The sequence below is a fragment of the Cryptomeria japonica genome, chromosome 8, assembly GCF_030272615.1.
Source record: "Cryptomeria japonica chromosome 8, Sugi_1.0, whole genome shotgun sequence".
Taxonomy (NCBI): Eukaryota; Viridiplantae; Streptophyta; class Pinopsida; order Cupressales; family Cupressaceae; genus Cryptomeria; species Cryptomeria japonica.
In genome coordinates, this window is record NC_081412.1 from 370,616,300 (window position 1) to 370,636,829 (window position 20,530).

Consider the following 20,530-nt stretch of genomic DNA (forward strand, 5'->3'; position numbering starts at 1 on the left):
AACAGAAATAAGATTTTTATATAACATTTTAAAAATAGTTATAAATCTACTCCAAAAAACTGAAATCCGTATGAACAACGAATCTCTTGTTTATCACATATAAAACACTTGTAAAACCTTTGTTATCTCAAAAAAATAGTTACATGACTGTAAAATAAAAGAACCATCAAACTCTTTATTCCTATCATCTCTTTTTACAAGAACACAAAAAAAAAAAACATTTTGCAATTTTTTACTGCTCTATAAAAATCTGAAATAGAAAAACCAGCTTGCCTTTTAATTTCCAGATATAGAAAGAACAACACAATGTTACCTCTGTCGCTGCAAAACAAAGTCACCTGAAAAACATTGTTGAAAAACTTTAAACAATCCCCACAAGAACGGCCAAAGAGACCACCATTCGAACTGTCTTCTTTTGCAATTAAACATAGCTAAAACCCATCACGCAAAAATAAGTAGAACAATCACTGTTACAGCCTCCAAACTACCCATGGCGGCACCTTCTAGGGTTTGTGCAACAAAATAAAACAATGTTGTTTTTTTTTCTTTTACCACTTAAGAAAACCAAAATATAAAATGAGATTTCAAAACATTTGAAGTCCACAATAGAGTCTCGTGCAAGAATGCCAAGTAAGTTGATGCCAGGTCATTACGTGGCTGTACAGATCATAAATTTCACTGAACATTATGCAGATGAAGCATGATAGCATTATTAATGGAATATGCCAATGGTTTATCAACATGCCTTTCATGATGTCACCCTTTCTTTTTTTTTGTCGTCAAGGGCAATCAAGGGTCAACAGTAAGAAGGGCCAAAAAATTTCAGATATTTAGCAGTTTAATGTTTCAAACAACAAAATAAAATAGCGTTTGTGTTGTAGCAACAAACCAATCTGGCTTCAACCATATGTTTTATAATAAATAATGAGTACATTAATTGCTTCTTTTTATATCATTCCACGTTATCTTAGGAAAAAAATAACAATTATACTTTTAGAGGGGCCTCCAGTTTTTTTTAAACTCGGAGTCCTGTGCAACTCGTTCATCGTAAAGAATTAGTCGATCAATCAATTATGTTCTCTCACATATGCTTAGTTTTGGATACTTGCACATTGTATGGAAGTTGAATTTGATGCAAAGGTAACATTTTCTAATGTCGCAAATTACCTGGCCATTTTTGTCAAGGGCACTCCATCTGAAGCCTGCATGTTTATAATAAATGCTTCAATCTAGGTCCACCAAAAATGGCTAAACTGCTTGAAACTTTCTAAAACCAATTTACAATATTTATAACACAGCAAATTTGCAAGCTACCATAAATGTTCAGGCGTAGAACTGACTTCCACTTATATATATTCAATTAAAATAATTATGGCCTTCACCAGAGATGCTGCAAACTATTATTGCCACAGTTTTTCAAGGCTCTACAGTCAAGAATTTTGCAAAAGAAAAAATATATGTAGTTTGACAGAAAAAAAAAGTTTTTAATGTCAATGTATAATACAAAGGTTGATCATCATTCCTCAAATATGACTCGAGAGGATAATTTACATTAAGCTTTAGCCAATGCTGCGATACAAAATCTCGGCACGGGTATGCCGCAATGAATAATTTAACAGTCTGGTAATTAATTCAGAACACAGTTCTCTTTTGAAAACTTGCCCATAAATACCTTTCTGGTTAGGTTTTCAGCAGGATCACAAATCCAAAAAGGTAGAAGACTGCCAAATCATTGCCCATTATCTTCTGAACTTTGACACTAGAAACAAACAATAGTGCAAGAAGATAGATGAAGTGAGCACATAATGTACAAAAAGGAAGTCCTCGTTCCAGCATAGCTTTAAAACTAACCTGATAAGTGCAACAAAACTCTTCACAGTGAGACTGCTATCTCATGTGCCTCCTAAACATGGGTACAAGGAAGGTGACAAGACATGAGAATGCTCATAATACAGTGCAGTTGTCATTGTAGCATATGGTGCTTCTTCCTATAAATTTAAGCTGATGTACACGACATGACCACTGATAACCATACAAAACTTCACTTTTGCTCGCCACATGAACCAAGTCTAGTTCTCAACGCTTTGAAAAAATAACCAAGATTACCATTGACATGGAAACCATAAATTTGAAACCTGAACTTTCCCAGAAACTCTGTTTGTCTGTTGAAGCACTCGCATTTTCTCTCATCTGTAAATTTTCTCGCAGCTCTTTTATTGCCTTCTCTCTTCTTTCTCCAATCTGCACAATCCAAGGGTCATGGATGGGTTATTGACAGTTATAAAAGCAAGTACATCCCTATGCATGATAAATAATCTTCAACAGCGGAGAAAATGCAATCCATAAAGCATAAGCTTGCTAGCACTAAGTCTCCCCAAAATGAAACAAGAAAGACAAGATAAGGATACTCTAAATTACTCAACATTTTCAAGTCAAATAAAACAATATGAGTGAGATTATATCAACTCTATCATCTTCTATGACGGCCCTCCAATTTATTATAGAGATAGCACCGATATGCCTATTTAATGTACATAGGAAAAATATTGAGCACCAAGTCGTCATGTTGCAGTGTACAACTGTAGTTACAGCATTTTTGAAATTTTGGATGCACTGGAATGCAAAAGCATGTCTCAATAACAGGAGGAGTAAAGACCAGCAATCTCTTGTCTGTCAAGAACTTTCAATTGAGTGATCTGCCCACCCTATAGGACAAGTCATCCTCCCCCTCTTTGTCAAGGGAGTCCCTCTCCCTCCTTTTCCAAGGGAGTCCTCTCTCATTCATCAAGCCCTTTGATGGGGGATTCCTCTCCCACTGGTCGAGCCTTTTGTCAAGAAAGTCCTCCTTTCTCCCCCCTCCCCCTTCCTTTGTCAAGGCACTCCCCCATTAGTCAAGCTCTTTCAGAAGTGCATAAATACCCTAAAGACACTTCATCAATAAAATCAGTGAACATGATAGTTTGTATCAGAAATGAGTCAATGTTGCCGAAGTCTAGTCTCTCTAATGTAAACAAAAACTAATACTGAATACAAATATATTTTGAAACTTTGTATATATATTATACACTAATAAGTTCAAACTCAGAGCATGTTAAGAAATTGAATCAGGATTAATGAAAAACACATATAATTCAAACCAATACTTCCATTAATGACATCCGAGTCCTTTCAGCCCTTGATCATGATTCAAAGCCTCATTCTAAAGCTTTGGCTCATCTATATGTCTTGCGACTAGTACTTCTCTCAACCCCTAATCAGAAACTCTCCAAATTTTCTTCACCCCCAAGCTCTAGTTCATCACAAAATGCATTGATGGGGAAAAGCCAATAAGCCAATCTAGTTAGATCACTCTACAAAACATGCATGGCAACATTACTCAGTGAGTATCATTTCATTCAGGCACATTACTTGTAACAATCTCCAAAACATAACTTAAAACGTACTATGAAACTGTGTTCAACCTCTTTGACCCTCACCAATTCTTTTTCAATAACTGAATAAAGTTTGTAATTAATTTAACTCCTCTCAAAAGAAGAGATGCCAACTACTTCTAAAAGTATCTACAAATAATTCTCGCTCAAGTGCATGCATTGCATCAAGTGCCCGCCCTTCCACTAAATCCTTAGAAACCTATCTTAGAAAGCCTCCAATGCATCAAACCTATGAAGCATGTTATTATAAGAACTTAACCTAGATACTTAAAGACTCGTCTACAGGCCCATAATTGTCTTCATTTTACTAAAAAAAAATTCTTCTATTGGATCTCTATGATGTCTGAGAAGCCAATTCCTTGTCATATTGATACCATAACACCTTTCAGCAGTTTATTGTAACAACCTATATCAAGGTGTGTTTTGTCTGTGCACTTCCCATGTTTTTGAGCATCTAATAAGTGATGTAGCTCTTATTTGTCACAAGGGAATCCTCTAAACCGTTAATCAAGAAGTATTCCAAATATTCATCACTTCAAGGTCTAGTTACTCACAAGGTGCATGCACGGAAGAAACTCGAGAAGGCCATCTAGTTGGATTTCTCTACATGTGTAGCACTATCACTATACTAATACGATTACTATGACAAACTTCCTCACAAGTTTCCACAAAAGTTATACATCCTATGAGAGACTACATTTTTATCTTCTTTGACTCCAGTCAATTGTAAGAAAATACCAATGTTAATAATCTCAAAGAGAAAAGAAATGACAAAAAAAACAAATCCAACCTAAGCAATAACATCCATCGCTATGCCTTCTCCAGATCCTGTCACAATCCGACTACGTGGATGCCAAAGTATGACTACCTTCCCCAAAAACAATTCAACTTCCTAGGCAATTCCCATTTAATGCATTCTATAAGGTTGGAGAGTCCAATTAAGAACTATCTAACCAAACAGCTAACAAACAATCAATCAAATACTCACAATGAAACAACAAAAAGTTACACAAGAACTGAACTTTATTAACTCAATTAAAAAAAAAAAATTGAATAGCTTCATGAGTCTGATACATGCTAGGCATCAACCTTTGGATTACAAAGTAGATCTTAGTTACCTCAATATCCTGATATGCATGTTTGAACTATCACTAATAGAACCTTTGCCCTCAAGTCATAATGGGCTTCCCTATTTATACTATGTAGAAATGGATTGTGTTGCTATAAAACGTAATACATCGTCATAAGCAAGTGTGATAAAGATCAACAGCCACAAAATTAAATGATTTGATAATCAATCAGCCCTGGAACTGGCTGCATCACTTTTCACAATGTATAGGTTCACTAGTAACATGCAAAATCACCAACTTTGACATACCTTGTGCTAGGAGTCTCCAAATTCAATATAGTTCCATACATGACCCCTCTTAGGACCCATGATGAAAAAGTTAACCTTTAAAATTGGCGTTAATTTCAAATACTTGGCACATAGTTCAAACAAGTAATCGCTATACAACAAACAATCTAGTGTTAATCTAATAAGCTCCTCCAAATAGGAAACATGAATGTGCCAATCAGGATCACATAGTTTTGAATGGAATATGTTAAGATGCTATTTTGGGCTTATGTTCTAAACCACAATCAAAAATATTAAAAATTTGCTGCCACACAGCTTGCTGAATATTGATTGCAATTTGTGCATATAGTGACAAACAGATGCAATGCCACATACTTGACACACACCACTGCAAAACATTTGGAAAACTAGAAGTACTTGCAAAACATAACATTAATAATAAAAAATTGGTTGATACAAGATTGCTTTTACACCCTAAATGCTCCAGCATCAAACACCTTGGGTAATTCAAAAGTGAGCCTCTCACTTCATTCAAGGATTTGAGCAAAAAGAAAACCAAACTAATCAGCTCTGGACATCCATATAGAATCTTCAACTAGCTTATAATTCCACTTCACCAAATACTTTTCATATTTTATGTTTCTTGTGCTCCTTCCTATTCTAATCAGTTACCTCTTCAATTTATTTTGTTTCCTACTTAGACGCCTATTTACTCCAGTCTCTCTACTATGTTATCTTTGATTATGCTTCTTGATACTCATATAGAGCAGTGTTGTTAAACATTGGTGCTATATCAAGTCCTCCTAGTATTCCACCTCATATGCATTTCTTAAATAAAATTTGTTAAGCAAGGACCAATTTTTCATTTTCAACTTATTATGTCCTCTGTAAAAAAATTTCCTTCCTCAAATAATCTCCCTTCATATCCTAACACATATTCTTTATGTCTCCTTTTTCGATCAGTGTGTTCTTTATGCTCACACTTCATCTCCTCCAACTAGACTTCTACTTCTTGATGCAAATTTCTCATACATTTTACATAATCTTCAACCATAGCACTCTTCCTATTGTTTGTAATTAAAACTTTTTAATTTTGATACATTCTTTGGATATTGTCCACTTGTAATTCCAAATGGTGATTTACCTCTACTTTTGTTCATTAAATTATTATAAGCAAATCCAACTTGTGATAAGATTAAGTCCCAATTTCCCAAACAGCTATTCATAACTTTTGTTTGTCCATTTGTTTGTCCATTTGTTTGCACATGATATGCTAAACTGAATTTTTAATCCATATTCATCTTTTTCCATAGTGTGCGCCAAAAATGACCAACAAATTTCTCACACATCCCTATTTGACACAATACTTTCGAGCAATCCATGCAATATCACAATTTTCTAAAAATAAACCAGCTATATTTACCACATCATTAATTTTTTTGCAAGCAATAAAATGTGTCATTTTAGAAAATCGACCAACAATTACAAAAATAGAATCATTTTCTCTATTTGTTCCTGGCAATCCTAACACAAAATGCAATAAAATGTGTTATCTTAGAAAATCGACCAACAATTACAAAAATAGAATCATTTTCTCTATTTGTTCCTGGCAATCCTAACACAAAATGCATGTTAATGTCCTCCCAAGGTTCTTTGGAATCAATAACGACCTACACAAACCAACATTTTGACTATTTCCTTTAACAATTTGACCAATTTTGCACATGCCTTTTCACATCTTTGCAGATTTGCAGCAAAAACTAATATTTGCTTACCATTGCCATTGCCTTGTCAATCCCATAATTACCTACTAATCTACCATTGTTTTTCTTTCATCAAATTCTCTCATTGAACTCTAAGGAATGCATAACCAGCTTCCTTTCAACAACAAATTATCTTGAATTATGTAATCCAACATAGTTCTATTCCATTTACTAGTATCTTACATACTTTCCATGCCTTATCCATTGGGCTGTGGGAGGGGGCATCCCCAAGACAGTTGGGAGACATATGAGAGTCCCCTAAACTTCTCCAACATCCCAACTACGTCTCTAAGGTGACGAAGATGGCAGTGGTGTGGTGGAGAGACATTTCCCGCGAGTCCCCAAGTCTTGGAAATGTCCCTATCCAAAAAAAAGCGAGGTTTTTTGTGGAGGACACATCCTCGTGGAACACTAACAAAAAGTTCAATGCCCTACAATATTGGACACCTTGCCCTACAAACTTAGCCGTTGATTTCCCACTAAGGTTGTCAAACACCTTTGCTTTGCAAAGGCATATATATGAGTCATCAAGGACCAACCTACAAAGTCAGGGGCTTCATTCCTTTAAATAATGCCAAGTACAAGACACAAAAACAAGAGTGGCATTGGGCCCACAAAAGTACAGACTATCATCCAAGTTTATAGAATTGTAACTCAAGCTTATCTAAGCAATTCCTGATATCTTCTCTTATTCTTGCACAGATGCTAATTCATCAAAATCATCTACACAAGAAATGAAAATTGAGGGCAAAATTATGTGGACTACAGGATACTTTATAGATATTTCCAGTTTTAGAGAGGTTAATTACTCACACAGCAAAGAGTCTTCATAGAACCAACATATCTTAGTTCTAAGAAAACAAGTATCAATAATAAATATAGTTCTAGTTTCATTGTAGAAATAGTTGACTAGTAAAAAGTTCTTAGTTCAAACAACCCTCATATGACAGCTAGTTATATAATATCATCTTCATGAGCAGATTTTCGATCAAACTTGCCAAGATAAAGAAGCCAACCAATCATTTTATCACAAAAACTTGCAGGCTCAGAATTTTGAGAAGGTTCCTCAACATGAATTACCAGAGATTCTCTTTCCTAAGAAGGTTTTTCACAAATAGACTCGTAATGGTACTGTACTTAATGAGAAGTCAGCACAACAAACATAACAAAGATGACAATAAACCAATCTACAATCCTGCCAACAATCTAATTCTGAATGTTCTTGGCAGAGCTGACAAAAGGACTTCAAACGATCTAAGTCATCTTTCATAAAAGATTCTTCTTGCAACAAATATTGCAGTTGTACCCATACAAATATAGCCAATTCCTGCACTTTGAATGCATTATTGGCATATATTGTTGTCATTTACCTTTGTACCCAAAAATTGTTTCTTAAACACAACCCAAATTGGTACAATAATCAACATAACATCAATGGAAGATTGCCTTCCTTTGATTTCACAATGCTTCAGCTAGTGGCAAGCCTCATTCTAGAGCAAAGCTGCAAGTGTTAATTGATGATACATAGTCGGATGGGCTAATTGTATTTTATTTTTTATGGTATATAGTTATAGATTTCACGTATCTCTATGTACTTCCTCTAGAAGCTTCTTTTGACATGCTTATTCTCTTAGAAACTTAAATTTAAAAGCTCCTTTTATGTATTTCTTCTTTTAGGAGAATTCTTTTTCTCAAAGCTTCATTGTGCATTCTTTGTACTGATCATATACACTTGTACAAATAAGTCTACAAATTGTACAGTAGATAAATCTCTTTGTATTCATTTCACAGTTGCATTTTGTGCATATTGTTTGATCTTAAAGCCCAGGATGATGTTCTCACAGACCAATTAAAGGGAGCTCAATATTTCATGGATCTATTTACTGAATATCATTAGGAACACATGGGACCTTCAAATGGTTGACAAACGAATTTTTAAGAAAACAACGGTCTTTAAGTGGCTATTCATGCGTCTTGTTCTTGCTAGCTCAACTAGCATTCATTAAAATGATAAACAGCACACTTCACTCACATTAGAGAAACTTAGTCTATCTGGATAACATGTCGATCTATTGGAGCAGCAACAAGGACCATGTCTAGCATGTTCAGGTTGCTACAAGGACCATGTCCAACATCTTTAGGTTGCTCTTTTATCTTCCATGACATAGATTGCAAGACAATATGAAGATGTGTTTCTTTGAGAAATACTTTCACTTTTGTATTTTGGTTGTATTAATTATTGCAATGGTGTGCACTCAGATCTAAGAGAAGTTAAATTCTTTCCAGATTGGAAAAAAACATCAATTATCACACATCAGAATAATTTCTTTGCTTAATTGATTAGATTATTCTCTAAAATTGGCAGGCTACTTCAATTATCCAACAAAAGGCATTTCTTATATAAAAAAACGAATAGCATTTCATATAGATTGCAACAACCACCAAAGCACCATAGCAGCTCAAGGATGCTCTTTGCTCAACTCCAGTACTTTCTCTTCCTGATTTGCACCAGCCCTTTGAGAAGGGCCAGACTATTACATGGGCATTGTTCTTAAGCAGGGATATTGCTCAGAGACTCTTTCTAATGCAAAAAAAAATTACAATGCATATGAAAAAGAATCATATACATTAATTCAAGCACTCAAGCAACAGAGACTACATCCTTGATAAAGAAGCAATCCTTTATACTGAATTCAAAATCTGAGATTCAAGAACAATGGCACTTTAATGGCTTTTTTAAACTAAACAACTCCATTTTATCATAAAGTGTAAAGAGAGGAGTCCTAATAAATGTGACGATATGTTGAGTAGGCAACCTTCCAAGGTTTTGCATATTTTCAATAGTATGCTTATCGCATATGAATGATTGGAAATCACAAAAAAAATCAAAACATCAAATTCAGAATTCAGGCAGGCTCACACTTATTTTCAACAACCTAAAGTGATAAATTAAATAACTTTTCTTGATTATATGCTAAGATATGGCTTGCAACTTTTTTGTATACATTAAATCAGCTTTGTGTTCCCACTGGTTCAGCATCTGATGAAGAGAAACTCTCCTCTCAAACTGCACACATGTAAATCACTAAATGATTTGACTTATACACAACAAATAATTTGAATTGGAAAACATGCAAGACTGAATTCTTGCCTTCTATTGATTATCTTGAAATGAAATTACAAAGTTGTTCTGAAAATTACGGCTTCGTACAAAAAGCAGCAAATCTGATATAAAAACAGCAACACCTACAAGAGTGAACTACCACAAAATCCTCCAACTTCAAATCGAAAAATAATCCTTCAACACTTGAGCCTCAAACTGCTCCTCTAACTCTGTCCTTCAACCTACAAACTGAAAACTCCAATGTCCAACTCAACCCCTCAATATGTAGACTCATGGAGGCTCAAAAATACCACCATAAAACATTACCATGGCTCAAAACAAGGTTCCAAAACATGGTAAAAATCCATACGAACCCAACTTAATGGACAGCTTGTAAACTTGTCAGCTTGCATTTATTTTTATTTTTTTCTAATTTAAAAATGTGTAATTTCTTATAATGGCAACAAGCTCGACTTCAGTGGGTGGGGGTTACAGGACTCAAAACCAAAAATTTAAAGTTGATAAAGGATGTCCTTTATGGAATTATTCTACAATGCTTCAACAACTTCCAGGAGGTAAGGGATTTGAATGGAATTGTAATTTTTGTACAACCAATTATAGGTGCTCATATTATCGAGTGAGACGTCACTTTTGTGGACCTCCTGGGAAAGGGATTAAAATGTGTTAAGGGCTAGATAAGCAACGGTTGTCTGCCACATAAATTGCAGGATTCATTAGAGAACAAGGAGAAGCTAATAAAGCTCTAGAAAGAGAAAAAACTAAGAGCTCATCCATCCGCAAGCAAAAAACCAATGACATTACCCAAAGATCATCAACCAATAAATGCCTCCCAACATCCTTTCTTGGAGATACCCTCTATGCAAGATAAGAAGAAAATCCCAATCTTTCCTACAAAAGAGGCCCATTGGACTAGGCATTTAATAATGGAAGCAAGAGATATTGTAGAGCAAAAAATTGCACATTGCATCTATGCCAATGCTTGCATCTTCGTAATTGTAATGATTTTTATTTGAATCGTGACCCTAGACATGTATGATACATTGATATATATTATATGGCGTATGACATAATATGATAATATTGAAATTTTGTACTATCAACTAGCACTCGGCATTGATCAATGATGAAGTAGCATACTATTAAATGTATTTAGCTTTATAATTTCATATATATGTGTGTGTGTGTGTGTGTGTGTGTGAACCCAACCCACAAACCCAAAGGGCAAAAAAAAAATTGCCCAAACCCACGAACCGGGTTTGTGTACCTAAACCCAAACCAGTAACTTAGCATGTAACACTTCTAGTGCCATAATGTATTAGGGAATAGTACACAAGCATCAAATGTGAATAGTGAAGTGCATTTTAGTGCACACTACTAGAATGTATTTAGGATCCATCCTAATAAAATGTGTAATAGCATTCGTAATACCATGTTTTATGTTGCACACAGCTTTCTAAACAAAACAAAGATACTTCTCTTCCTACAATGCATAGATTTTAAGTTCTCACTTGTCTTTCTTAAAATCTGTAAATTATATACAGAAATGTGTTAAAGTTTTAATAAACAGTTGATGCTGTTAAGACTTATGCTTGGTCTTACATCATGTAACTTTTATTGAGTGGCACATGGGGCACTGCAGCATTAAATTATAGAGGCATCCATTGTTGTTGTCTTTGTATCTTATATGTCTAAAAAAATTGGTTATGTCCAAAAATTCTGTATTTGGGAATAATTATAGGAGATAGTAAATAAAACAACTCAGACACATTGATTTGTAACTATTCTGTTGGACATGTAAAGCCTACAAAGACCATACTCATTCATATAGTATGGATATACAAATTTCACCATCAATCAAACGCATTTCTTCCACTCATCTAATAACATGAAATCAAATTTGAGAAGTATAGAGACCATGCAAATTGTTGAATCGACCCATAGATTTCACCATTTCTTCAATGAAGTTTACAAGTCTTTTACAACAACATCTTGGCAACAATCTTTGCCTTCTCTTTCTATTCTACTCTAACTACTATTCTATTTGCTATTAATCATTAGCTATTCTAACCTCTATCAACTAACTATTCACCTTCTAGCTATTGACTAACTATTAACCTTTACAAAATGAAGAGCTTGAGCCTTTTATAATGCTCTCAATACAATTCAATGGCTCAGATCACTTTGAGATCAATGGCCGAGATTTTACAATGAAACCCTAATTAGGGTTTGTTACAACAAACTTAATTCTAACCAATGAAATAATTGCATTATTTGGACACATGTCTTCTCTGGAATGTTCGACCAATTGATAGCCAGGGTAGGTACATCGAAGTTAGTGCCATCTTTGATGAGTCAGGTACATTGAATCTGAACGTGCTGAAGTGGACCAACCCGACTGGAGGAGTGATGACTAGGATGCCACCTTGTCTTTCCTTCAAATATTGGACTGGAAGAGGTCGTCCTTGATGAGGCTGGGCTGGAGAAGGTCGTCCTTGTTGATGCTAGGCTTGGAGAAGGTCGTCCTTGTCCTTGCCTGGTCTTCTTTCATCTGCCAAAACAAACCAAAAGATGATTAAGGACACATGATAAATTCATTTCAACATAGCATTTTCAACTTAAATCATCAACAAAAAGAAATCAAAATTAAGTTTGTTCAAAAGTCTTTCCAAGGACAGGCCCTATAAGAATTTCGCCCTGGACCCTCTAGAAGGGTCAGGAGCGAATTTTGCATTCCTGGCTCAAATTCTTCTCATCTCCTTCACTTCAATTCATCTAGACTCCCCCACATTGAATCCACTTCCCAACTTGGCAACATTGGTTTGATCTTCACAAGGCCAAAAGGTCAAATTTGCTCGAAACCTAGCGAGGGACAGGACCCATCCAGAATTTCACTCTAGACCCTTTGCAAGGGTCAGGAGCGAAATTCCAATTTTAGCTCAAAATTTGCATCTTTGGTGGATAAACATCTTTTCAAGGCATTCCAAATAGCTTCTCTCATCCTAGTCTAGGCCTGACTTAGCACAAAATTTGGAGAAAAGGATGGTTTTAGTGTTTTTCGCTCTGGACCCTTTGGAAGGGTCAGGAGCGATTTTCAAGTTTTGAGCATGTTCCTCCATCCTTTCAACTTCAATTCACCTCCAAGACTAAGGACACATTGCCTCACTCCTGTCTAGGCTATAGAAATCAAAATTTTAACTTGTCTTGCAAAGAAAGTAGGTGATCTTAGGATTTTCGCTTTGGACCCTTTGGAAGGGTCAAGAGTGAAATCCTTGGTTTGGGCTAATTTCCATCATTTTTCAACATCAATTAACTTCAAAAGGCAAGAACATGTCTCCTCGCACCCATCCAAGCCATGAAAACCTAACGTTTGACTAGACTTACAAGGAAAATAGGTGATTTTAAGATTTTCGCTCTGGACCCTTTGGAAGGGTCAGGAGCGAATTTCTTCCCCTAGCCCAAAATCATCATTTTTGGAGACAAAAATCCATTCAAGGGCAATCTCAAGGACCTCTACCATCTTTGTCTAGGCCTGGCTTGGCATAAATATGAGAGGAATAGATGGATTTTAGAATTTCGCTCTGGACCCTTTGGAAGGGTCAGGAGCGAAATTCTTGTTTTAGGCTTATTCTTCCATCTTTCAACCTTAACCAGCTTCAAAAAGGCAAGAAAACACTTCTCTCCTCTCATCCAACCCAAGTTTGACTTGATTTTGCAAGGGAAAATAGGTGATTGAAGAGTTTTCGCCCTGGACCCTTTGGAAGGGTCAGGAGTGAATTTCCTCTTCTGGCCTAAAATCATCACTTCTGGAGACAACCATCGACTTAAGGGCAATCACAAGGGCATCTTTTACCTTGGTCTAGGCATAGCTTAGCATAAATTTGAAAGGAATAGGTAGATTTTAGGATTTTCGCTATGGACCCTTTGGAAGGGTCAGGAGCGAAAATCACTTTTTGGCTCAATTCCTTCAAGTTTGATAATCATTGCTAAGTCAAAGTCATTCCTGAGGACCTCTCCCATCAAAACTCACCCTAGTCAACACTTGGCTTGGCACAAAATTGGGAAAAAGGGTGATTTAGAGAAAATTCGCTCTGGACCCTTTGGAAGGGTCAGGAGCGAATTTCCTAATTTAGGCTTTTATTCCTCCATCATTTCAAGTTGCATTCACCTCAAAAGGCTAGAAAACACTTCTCCTCTCACGTCCAGCCCAAGTTTGACTTGATTTTGCAAGGGAAAATAGGTGTTTGAAGAATTTTCGCCTTGGACCCTTTGGAAGGGTCAGGAGCGATTTTCATCATTTGGCTTAATTCCTTCAAACTTGATAATTATTGACCATTCAAGGACATGCCTAAAGACACCTCTAATCTTGACCCACACTAGATTTGGCATAAATTTGAGGGAAAAGATAGGTTTTGAGAAAATTCGCTCTGGACCCTTTGGAAGGGTCTGGAGCGAAAATCTCATTCTTGACCCAAAATCATCATTCTTTCAACTTGAAACTTCTTTGCAAGGTAGAATCTCATCCTTCACTGCCCTAGGAACAAGGTTTCATGTCCAAGAAAGGTTAAAAAGTAGGCTTATAAGGAATTTCGCTCTGGACCCTTTGGAAGGGTTAGGAGCGAAATTTCCTTTCCTGGCTAAAATCCTTCATTTTCACAACTTCCAAACACTCTCAAAGGCAAGATCATGTCCATTTCCCCTTTCAACATGCTTTGGACATCACAATTTGGTCAAATAGGGAAGGAAATGAGGTCTAGGAGGATTTTCGCTCTGGACCCTTTGGAAGGGTCAGGAGCGAAAATCATGATTTGGGCTTGATTCTTCCTTTTTCCAACTCAAAATCACCTCAAGAGGTAACTAAACATCATCCTTCACCCAAGGGATAAGGTCTTAAGCCAAAACAAGGTCAAAAGAATAGGCTTGCAAGGAATTTAGCTTTGGACCCTTTGGAAGGGTCAGGAGCGAAATTCACCTTCTTGGCTAGAATCCTTCATTTCCACAATCTTCTAATCATCTCCAAGGATTTCAACATGTTCATACTTCATCTCATCATGCCTTGGACATCAAATATTGGCCAAATAAGGCAAGAAATGTGTCTTAGAGAGATTTTCGCTTTGGACCCTTTGGAAGGGCCAGGAGCGAAAATCCCTTCTTGGGCTAAATCTTTCATTTCCACTTTCCAAAACAACCTCAAGAGGCAAAAGTATGTCATTTTCTTTCCATCCATGCCATAACAAATCAAAACTTGATTTCCTTTACTGCAAAATTAAGAGCTTTTAGGAATTTCGCTCTGGACCCTTTGGAAGGGTCAGGAGCGAAATTTCCTTTTTTGGTCCAAAATCCTTCATTTTCAATGCTTTCAAACCTTTCAAAGGCAATAAGAATGTCCAAGCTTCCTTCCAAGGTACCCTGCAAATCACAAATTAGCCAAACTTAAGATGAAATGTGCTTTGGGAAGATTTTCGCTCTGGACCCTTTGGAAGGGTCAGGAGCGAAAATCTCATTCCTAGCTAAATTGCTCATTTTTCAAGCTTCAAACCACTTCACAAGGCAAAAACATACCAATTCATTCCCCAACATGCCCTAGAAACCAACACTTAGTCAAAATTTGAAAGGAAATGAGAGCTACAAAGATTTTCGCTCTAGACCCTTTGGAAGGGTCAGGAGCGAAAATCACTTTTTGGGTTGGATCCTTGACTTCATTTTCACATTTCTTCATTCAAACAAGCGTTTTTACCTTCATTCAAGCCTAGGAATGTGTTAGTTCTAGGTTTTTGTCAAAGTAAAATGTCTTATGGAGAATTTCGCTTTGGACCCTTTGGAAGGGTCAGGAGCGAAATTTGACTTTTTGAACTCTCCATCAGGATCATTTTATGGAATATAACATTTAAGTATCTTTCTTCTTTCTTATACTTTAAGTTATATTCCATATATACTTTCAAGATGTTTGAGAGTGGTTTCGGACCTCCAAGAGTTATATTGCAAAATCTAGTTTTTGGAGGATTCTTCAATTTTCCAGACTTAGTCAAATTTCAGGATCAAGACATTCCAGACTTAGCCAAATTTCAGGATCAGGGCATTCCAGACAGCCAAATTTCAGGATCAGGGCATTCCAGACTTCATCACTCACCAACTCGACCTAACTCAAACCTTCAAGGATGATACCCACTCACAAAGCAAGACACAATTAGCAACAAGAGCAAAACCAGGCCTTAAAGAAGACTCTCAAAGAAACCCTAATTCTGGGGCACCTGCTGACTCCCCTGGCTCAAGCAAAGCCTACCATCCTATTGATCCCCTGGTGACACTCAAAATGCAAAGGCTAACAAACAAACCCTAAACACCTAGAAAGCAAACCCCAAAAAGCAAAAAAAAGTAGGGGTCCCCATTTGTAATGGGGCGATGTGTGAATACGTCACAACAATACCCTAGCCTAGGAAGGTAGTGGGTAGAAAGGCACTATTGTACTTCGATGCAGATTGCATCACCATTGAGAGATTACTCTCAAGATGCCTAGGACAGCAAAGTAATGTCAAGCAAAGTTCATATTCCATACTTATGAGTTGGATGTACAACTGGCGGCTCTTATGCCCCCTATTTTCCCATGCCAAGGATTTAGTTGAACCATCACAGCTCATTGCAATCTTTAATGAGAAGAAATATACAGTAACTTTAAGAGTACTATAGTTGATAACAAATGAAAATTTAAACATACATATGGTCATAATTCCTATATGAGTTAAGTCGAGAACCCATTTGACCTTAAATCCATGCCGAGAAGAGTGTGATCATTGATAGCGCGTTAATTCATGCTTGCAGTGTTAGCCCTTGACCAAGGTGGTGCTGCGTAATGCATGCATCCGTCTGATCATTAGTACTAGAGACACCTCTAGTCAGGAGCGTCATACTAGTAGGGAGTTACCCTTAGTTTATGACCGACTAATGTGTATAGGTCCTAACACCAAGTCTCAGATGGCATTATGTTCCACTTCCCATTACCTCCCTACGAAGGGTCAGGCCAATCCAATTGGATATGGCACGGGGGACTAAATAGTTCGTGGTTGGGCAAAAAAGCACCTTGATGATACATTCCCTCCTCACTGGTAACTTGATAAAGTTATGAAGTTCAGAATGTTAGCATTAGATGAAATGTACTTTCTAAACCCTCTCTCTTTCAATTGATGCAATGTTATTTAATTTCTTATCTTACGTTTATGTTTGGTTTAGATATATGTGTTGTGACCATTTCACACATCGCCCCATCCAAATGGGGACCCCCCCTCTTTTTGCTCGTTTTTGCTCGCCTTTCTCTCTGCTTTTTAGGATTTTGGTTTAGTATGCCAGTTGTCTGGACTAGGGTCAAACCTTAGGGTTTCTGTTACTGTGATTTCAGGCCAGAGTCCAATCCAATTTTGAGCTTTGAGCTTCCTCTCGCAGGATGCAATTTTGAATAAAGTGAATTCGCCAGAGGCTGAGTGAGTTGGTCTAGTTTCAATTGGAATTTTGAATGCAGAGTCCAAATTTGCCTAAGTGTGAATGATGAGATTTTGATTTTGTCCGATTGAGTAATTTTGACCAATTTTTGAGAATTTTGATAATTGATCCCGAGCATTGGAAATGACTTGTTTTCGCCTTGTGAAGTAATTAAAATCCCAAAATCTTGATATTTTGGCCTGTAGGAGCAAAATCGCTCCTGTCCCTCAGTGAAGGACCGGAGCTTGTTTTTCAAAATCTTACTATCTCTGCAAGATCAAGATGAATTTCGAATTGGAAGTGATAAAGGGAGGCATGATCTTTCCGTTGAATATAATTTGAAGAATTTCACAAGCATGGAAATGTGCCAGGAGCAAAAATCGCTCCTGTCCCTCAGTGAAGGACCGGAGCTCGAAATCAGACATTGCCTTGTCCTTGCAGGATTTGAACAATTTGACGATTTGAGGAGATCAAAGGAGATACGTTTCATCAATTGAATATAATTTGGAAGTGCCTTAGTGAAGAAAATTGGACCTAGAAGCTAAATCGCTCCTGTCCCTCAGCCAGGGACCAGGGCGAAATTCAGGGATAGCTCTCGTCCCTCTCCCAGGGACCAGAGCGAAATTCCTCATAAGGCAAAATTTGAGCAAAGATCAGGTGAACATTAAGTTTGAGGCAAGCAAAGAGGGTGTAATGAACTCGTTGAAGACAAATTGAAGATTACAAGACATCAATAGGAGACTCAAATTGGCCTAGGCGCTCCTGTCCCTCAGTCAGGGACCAGAGCGATTTTTGCCTTAGGTCAATTTCTCGCCAAGTTTGAACAAACTCCCGGCCAAGAATAGGTGAAAGGGTGCACATCGAGACCGTTGAAGATAATTTTGGAAGTTAGCAAAGTGTGATGGAGCCTACAAGTGAAAATTCGCTCCTGTCCCTCAGCCAGGGACCAGGGCGAAATAATGGTTATATTGCCTTCCACCCAAATTCAAGTCATTCTAAGTCAAAGTATAAGGTGGCAAGGACGTTTTGAGGTGTCTCGACAAAGATCAAAAGTTACAAAGATTGACAAAGATGAAGGATTTGCACTAAAATGCCCAAGTTCGCTCCTGTCCCTCTCTCAGGGACCAGAGCGAAATGTTCAAGTGAGGCCAAATTTAAGTTGCCATTCACATTTTGAGTGTTCGAAAGGGAGTAAAGAGCATCATTTTGAGCCTTGAAGACAACTACAAGTTAATATAATGAACGATTTGCACCAAATGGCCAAATTCGCTCCTGTCCCTCAGTCAGGGACCAGAGCGAAATCTTCATGGAGGCTTAAGTTTTAAATGATTATCACATTTCATGCGTTCAAGAAGGATCAAAGGACCCCATCTTACATTGTGAAGGTGATTGTAAGTTGATGAGAACAAGGATGAGCCCAGAAGACTCAAATTCGCTCCTGTCCCTCAGTCAGGGACCAGGGCGATATCCATTAGATTGGCTAGTTCTTTCAAAATCACGCCAAGTAAAGGGCGTACAAGGTTACACAAGTGTCAAAGTGATCTTAAGAAGATGATATGCAAAGAAACCAAACGTTAAAGGGTGATCAAATTGAGCCAAGAAGCTAAATCGCTCTTGTCCTTCAGGCAAGGACCAGGGCGATTTTCACATAATCACTCATTATCCTTCAAGATCACGTCAAAGCCAAGCTACACAAGATCAAAGATATCATTTTGAAGGTGACAAATGAGAAGTTAAGGTTAAGAACGAAGAATTTTGGCTAGAACATAGGGATCGCTCCTGTCCCTCACCAAGGGACCAGGGCGATAATCCATTTAAGCATCAAAATGTCTTGTTAAAGACAAGTGAAACAAGCATGGAACGAAAGACTAACGTTGTTTCTCCCTCATGATGAAGATTGAGGATCGAAGATGCAAAGGTCAAGGAGAAAACATAAAGTTCGCTCCAGTCCCTCAGTCAGGGACAAGGGCGATATCCACCTTAGAGGGCACTCATTCACACAATCAAGACGATCAAGCTCGAGGTTCTTAGCAAATATGCCAGTTTCAACGTGAGGATGGAGATTTTGAACGTAAAAAGCAAAAGAATCCAGGCTAAAATGACAATTCGCTCCTGTCCCTCTCCCAGGGACCAGAGCGATGGGGTTTGTATCTTTCCCTCCTCCAAATTTTGGCGCTAAAACAATTTTTAAATTTTATTAAATGCTAGAAAAATCGATAAATCAATTAATAGCATTTAAAAAATTGCGCTTGGATATTTAATTAATTAATTTTGCCTATTTTAAAAATCGAATTAATTAATTGCAAAGGCATTAAATGAATTAATTATTATTTTAAATAAAAAATCAAATTGGAGCGCTTGGATTTAAATATTTACAAAGTCGGCCATTGGTTTTTATTAAAAATTGCTTTTAATTATCTTTGTTTTTACCAAGTCGGCCTTGAGGTAGTTGTAAGGGTAAGCGCCTATAAAGGGAAGGTGATAATTTCATTTTCAAATCATCATTTCACCTTCATTCATTTGCGATTTGGAGAAGACAAAGAGGTGTGCGATTTGTATTTACAAGGAGCGAATTTCATAAACAAGAAGTGCGAATTTCATTAAAGGAAGGTGCAAACATCATCTTCAAAGGGGAGTGCGAGCTTAGTTTCAAGTGAGGCGAACTTGCCAAAGACTACGTCAAAGGCATTCCAAAGGTGGCAAAGTTGCTAGCTTGAGAGACATCACATTGAAGTCACCAAATTTCGATTGTTGCCTAGGCGAATTTCTTGTTTTGCATTTTAGAGTTAAACTCTCAAGTGAGGTATGGCGAGGATCCCTTGAATTTTGAATAATTTTGATCGTCATTGCTTCAAGTTTTGAATTTTGAAATTTTGAATTCCAATAGCTCGATCGTATTTAGGAAATGATAACTCAAAGACTTATCATGAAGTTTCCTAAATTCAATCTCTAATATATAGTTATACATTGCAAAATCTATTACTTATTGTGAAATGTTGTGTAGGTGTTACAATGGCGACTCCCAGGCTCGAAAGATCTACAAGTCGAAAAACTCTTCTCAAGGAAAATCAAGCCAGATCAAGGACGGTCTCATCAAGGACGATTAAGCAAAGATAAGGGCAACCTCCTCCAGGCTAGCATTGACAAGGACGACCTTCTTCGATCCAGCATCATCAAGATGAGGGCGACCTTTTCCAATCCAGCATTCCAAGGCGAAGTACATCGATCATCCTGCAAATCAAGGACAGAAGGAGTTAGAACAAGAGTTAATTAAAGATAGCTTCTCCACGACATCAAATTGAATATCTACCAAGCTACAAGTGTCAGACGAGGTGGCATCCTAGTCATCACTCCTCCAGTCGGATTGGTCCACCTCAACAATGTC

The 20,530-nt window shown here is 37.1% G+C and overlaps 1 protein-coding gene across 3 annotated transcripts in view; it reads right to left on the reverse strand.

Annotated features, from left to right (window-relative positions):
• Positions 1–1,516: 1,516 nt before the first annotated feature.
• The window catches only part of LOC131066321 (nuclear envelope-associated protein 2), a 35,043-nt gene continuing 16,029 nt past the window's right edge, over positions 1,517–20,530 (reverse strand). For 2 of the 3 annotated variants that reach the window (XM_058001057.2, XM_059209771.1), the window contains one exon: positions 1,517–2,241. In XM_058001057.2, the coding sequence (XP_057857040.1) occupies positions 2,077–2,241 (165 nt within the window). In that variant the 3' untranslated portion in view covers positions 1,517–2,076. Of the gene's footprint in view, positions 2,242–11,606; positions 12,224–20,530 lie in introns of those variants that run through there. The other variant, XM_058001058.2, reaches the window with a different exon arrangement.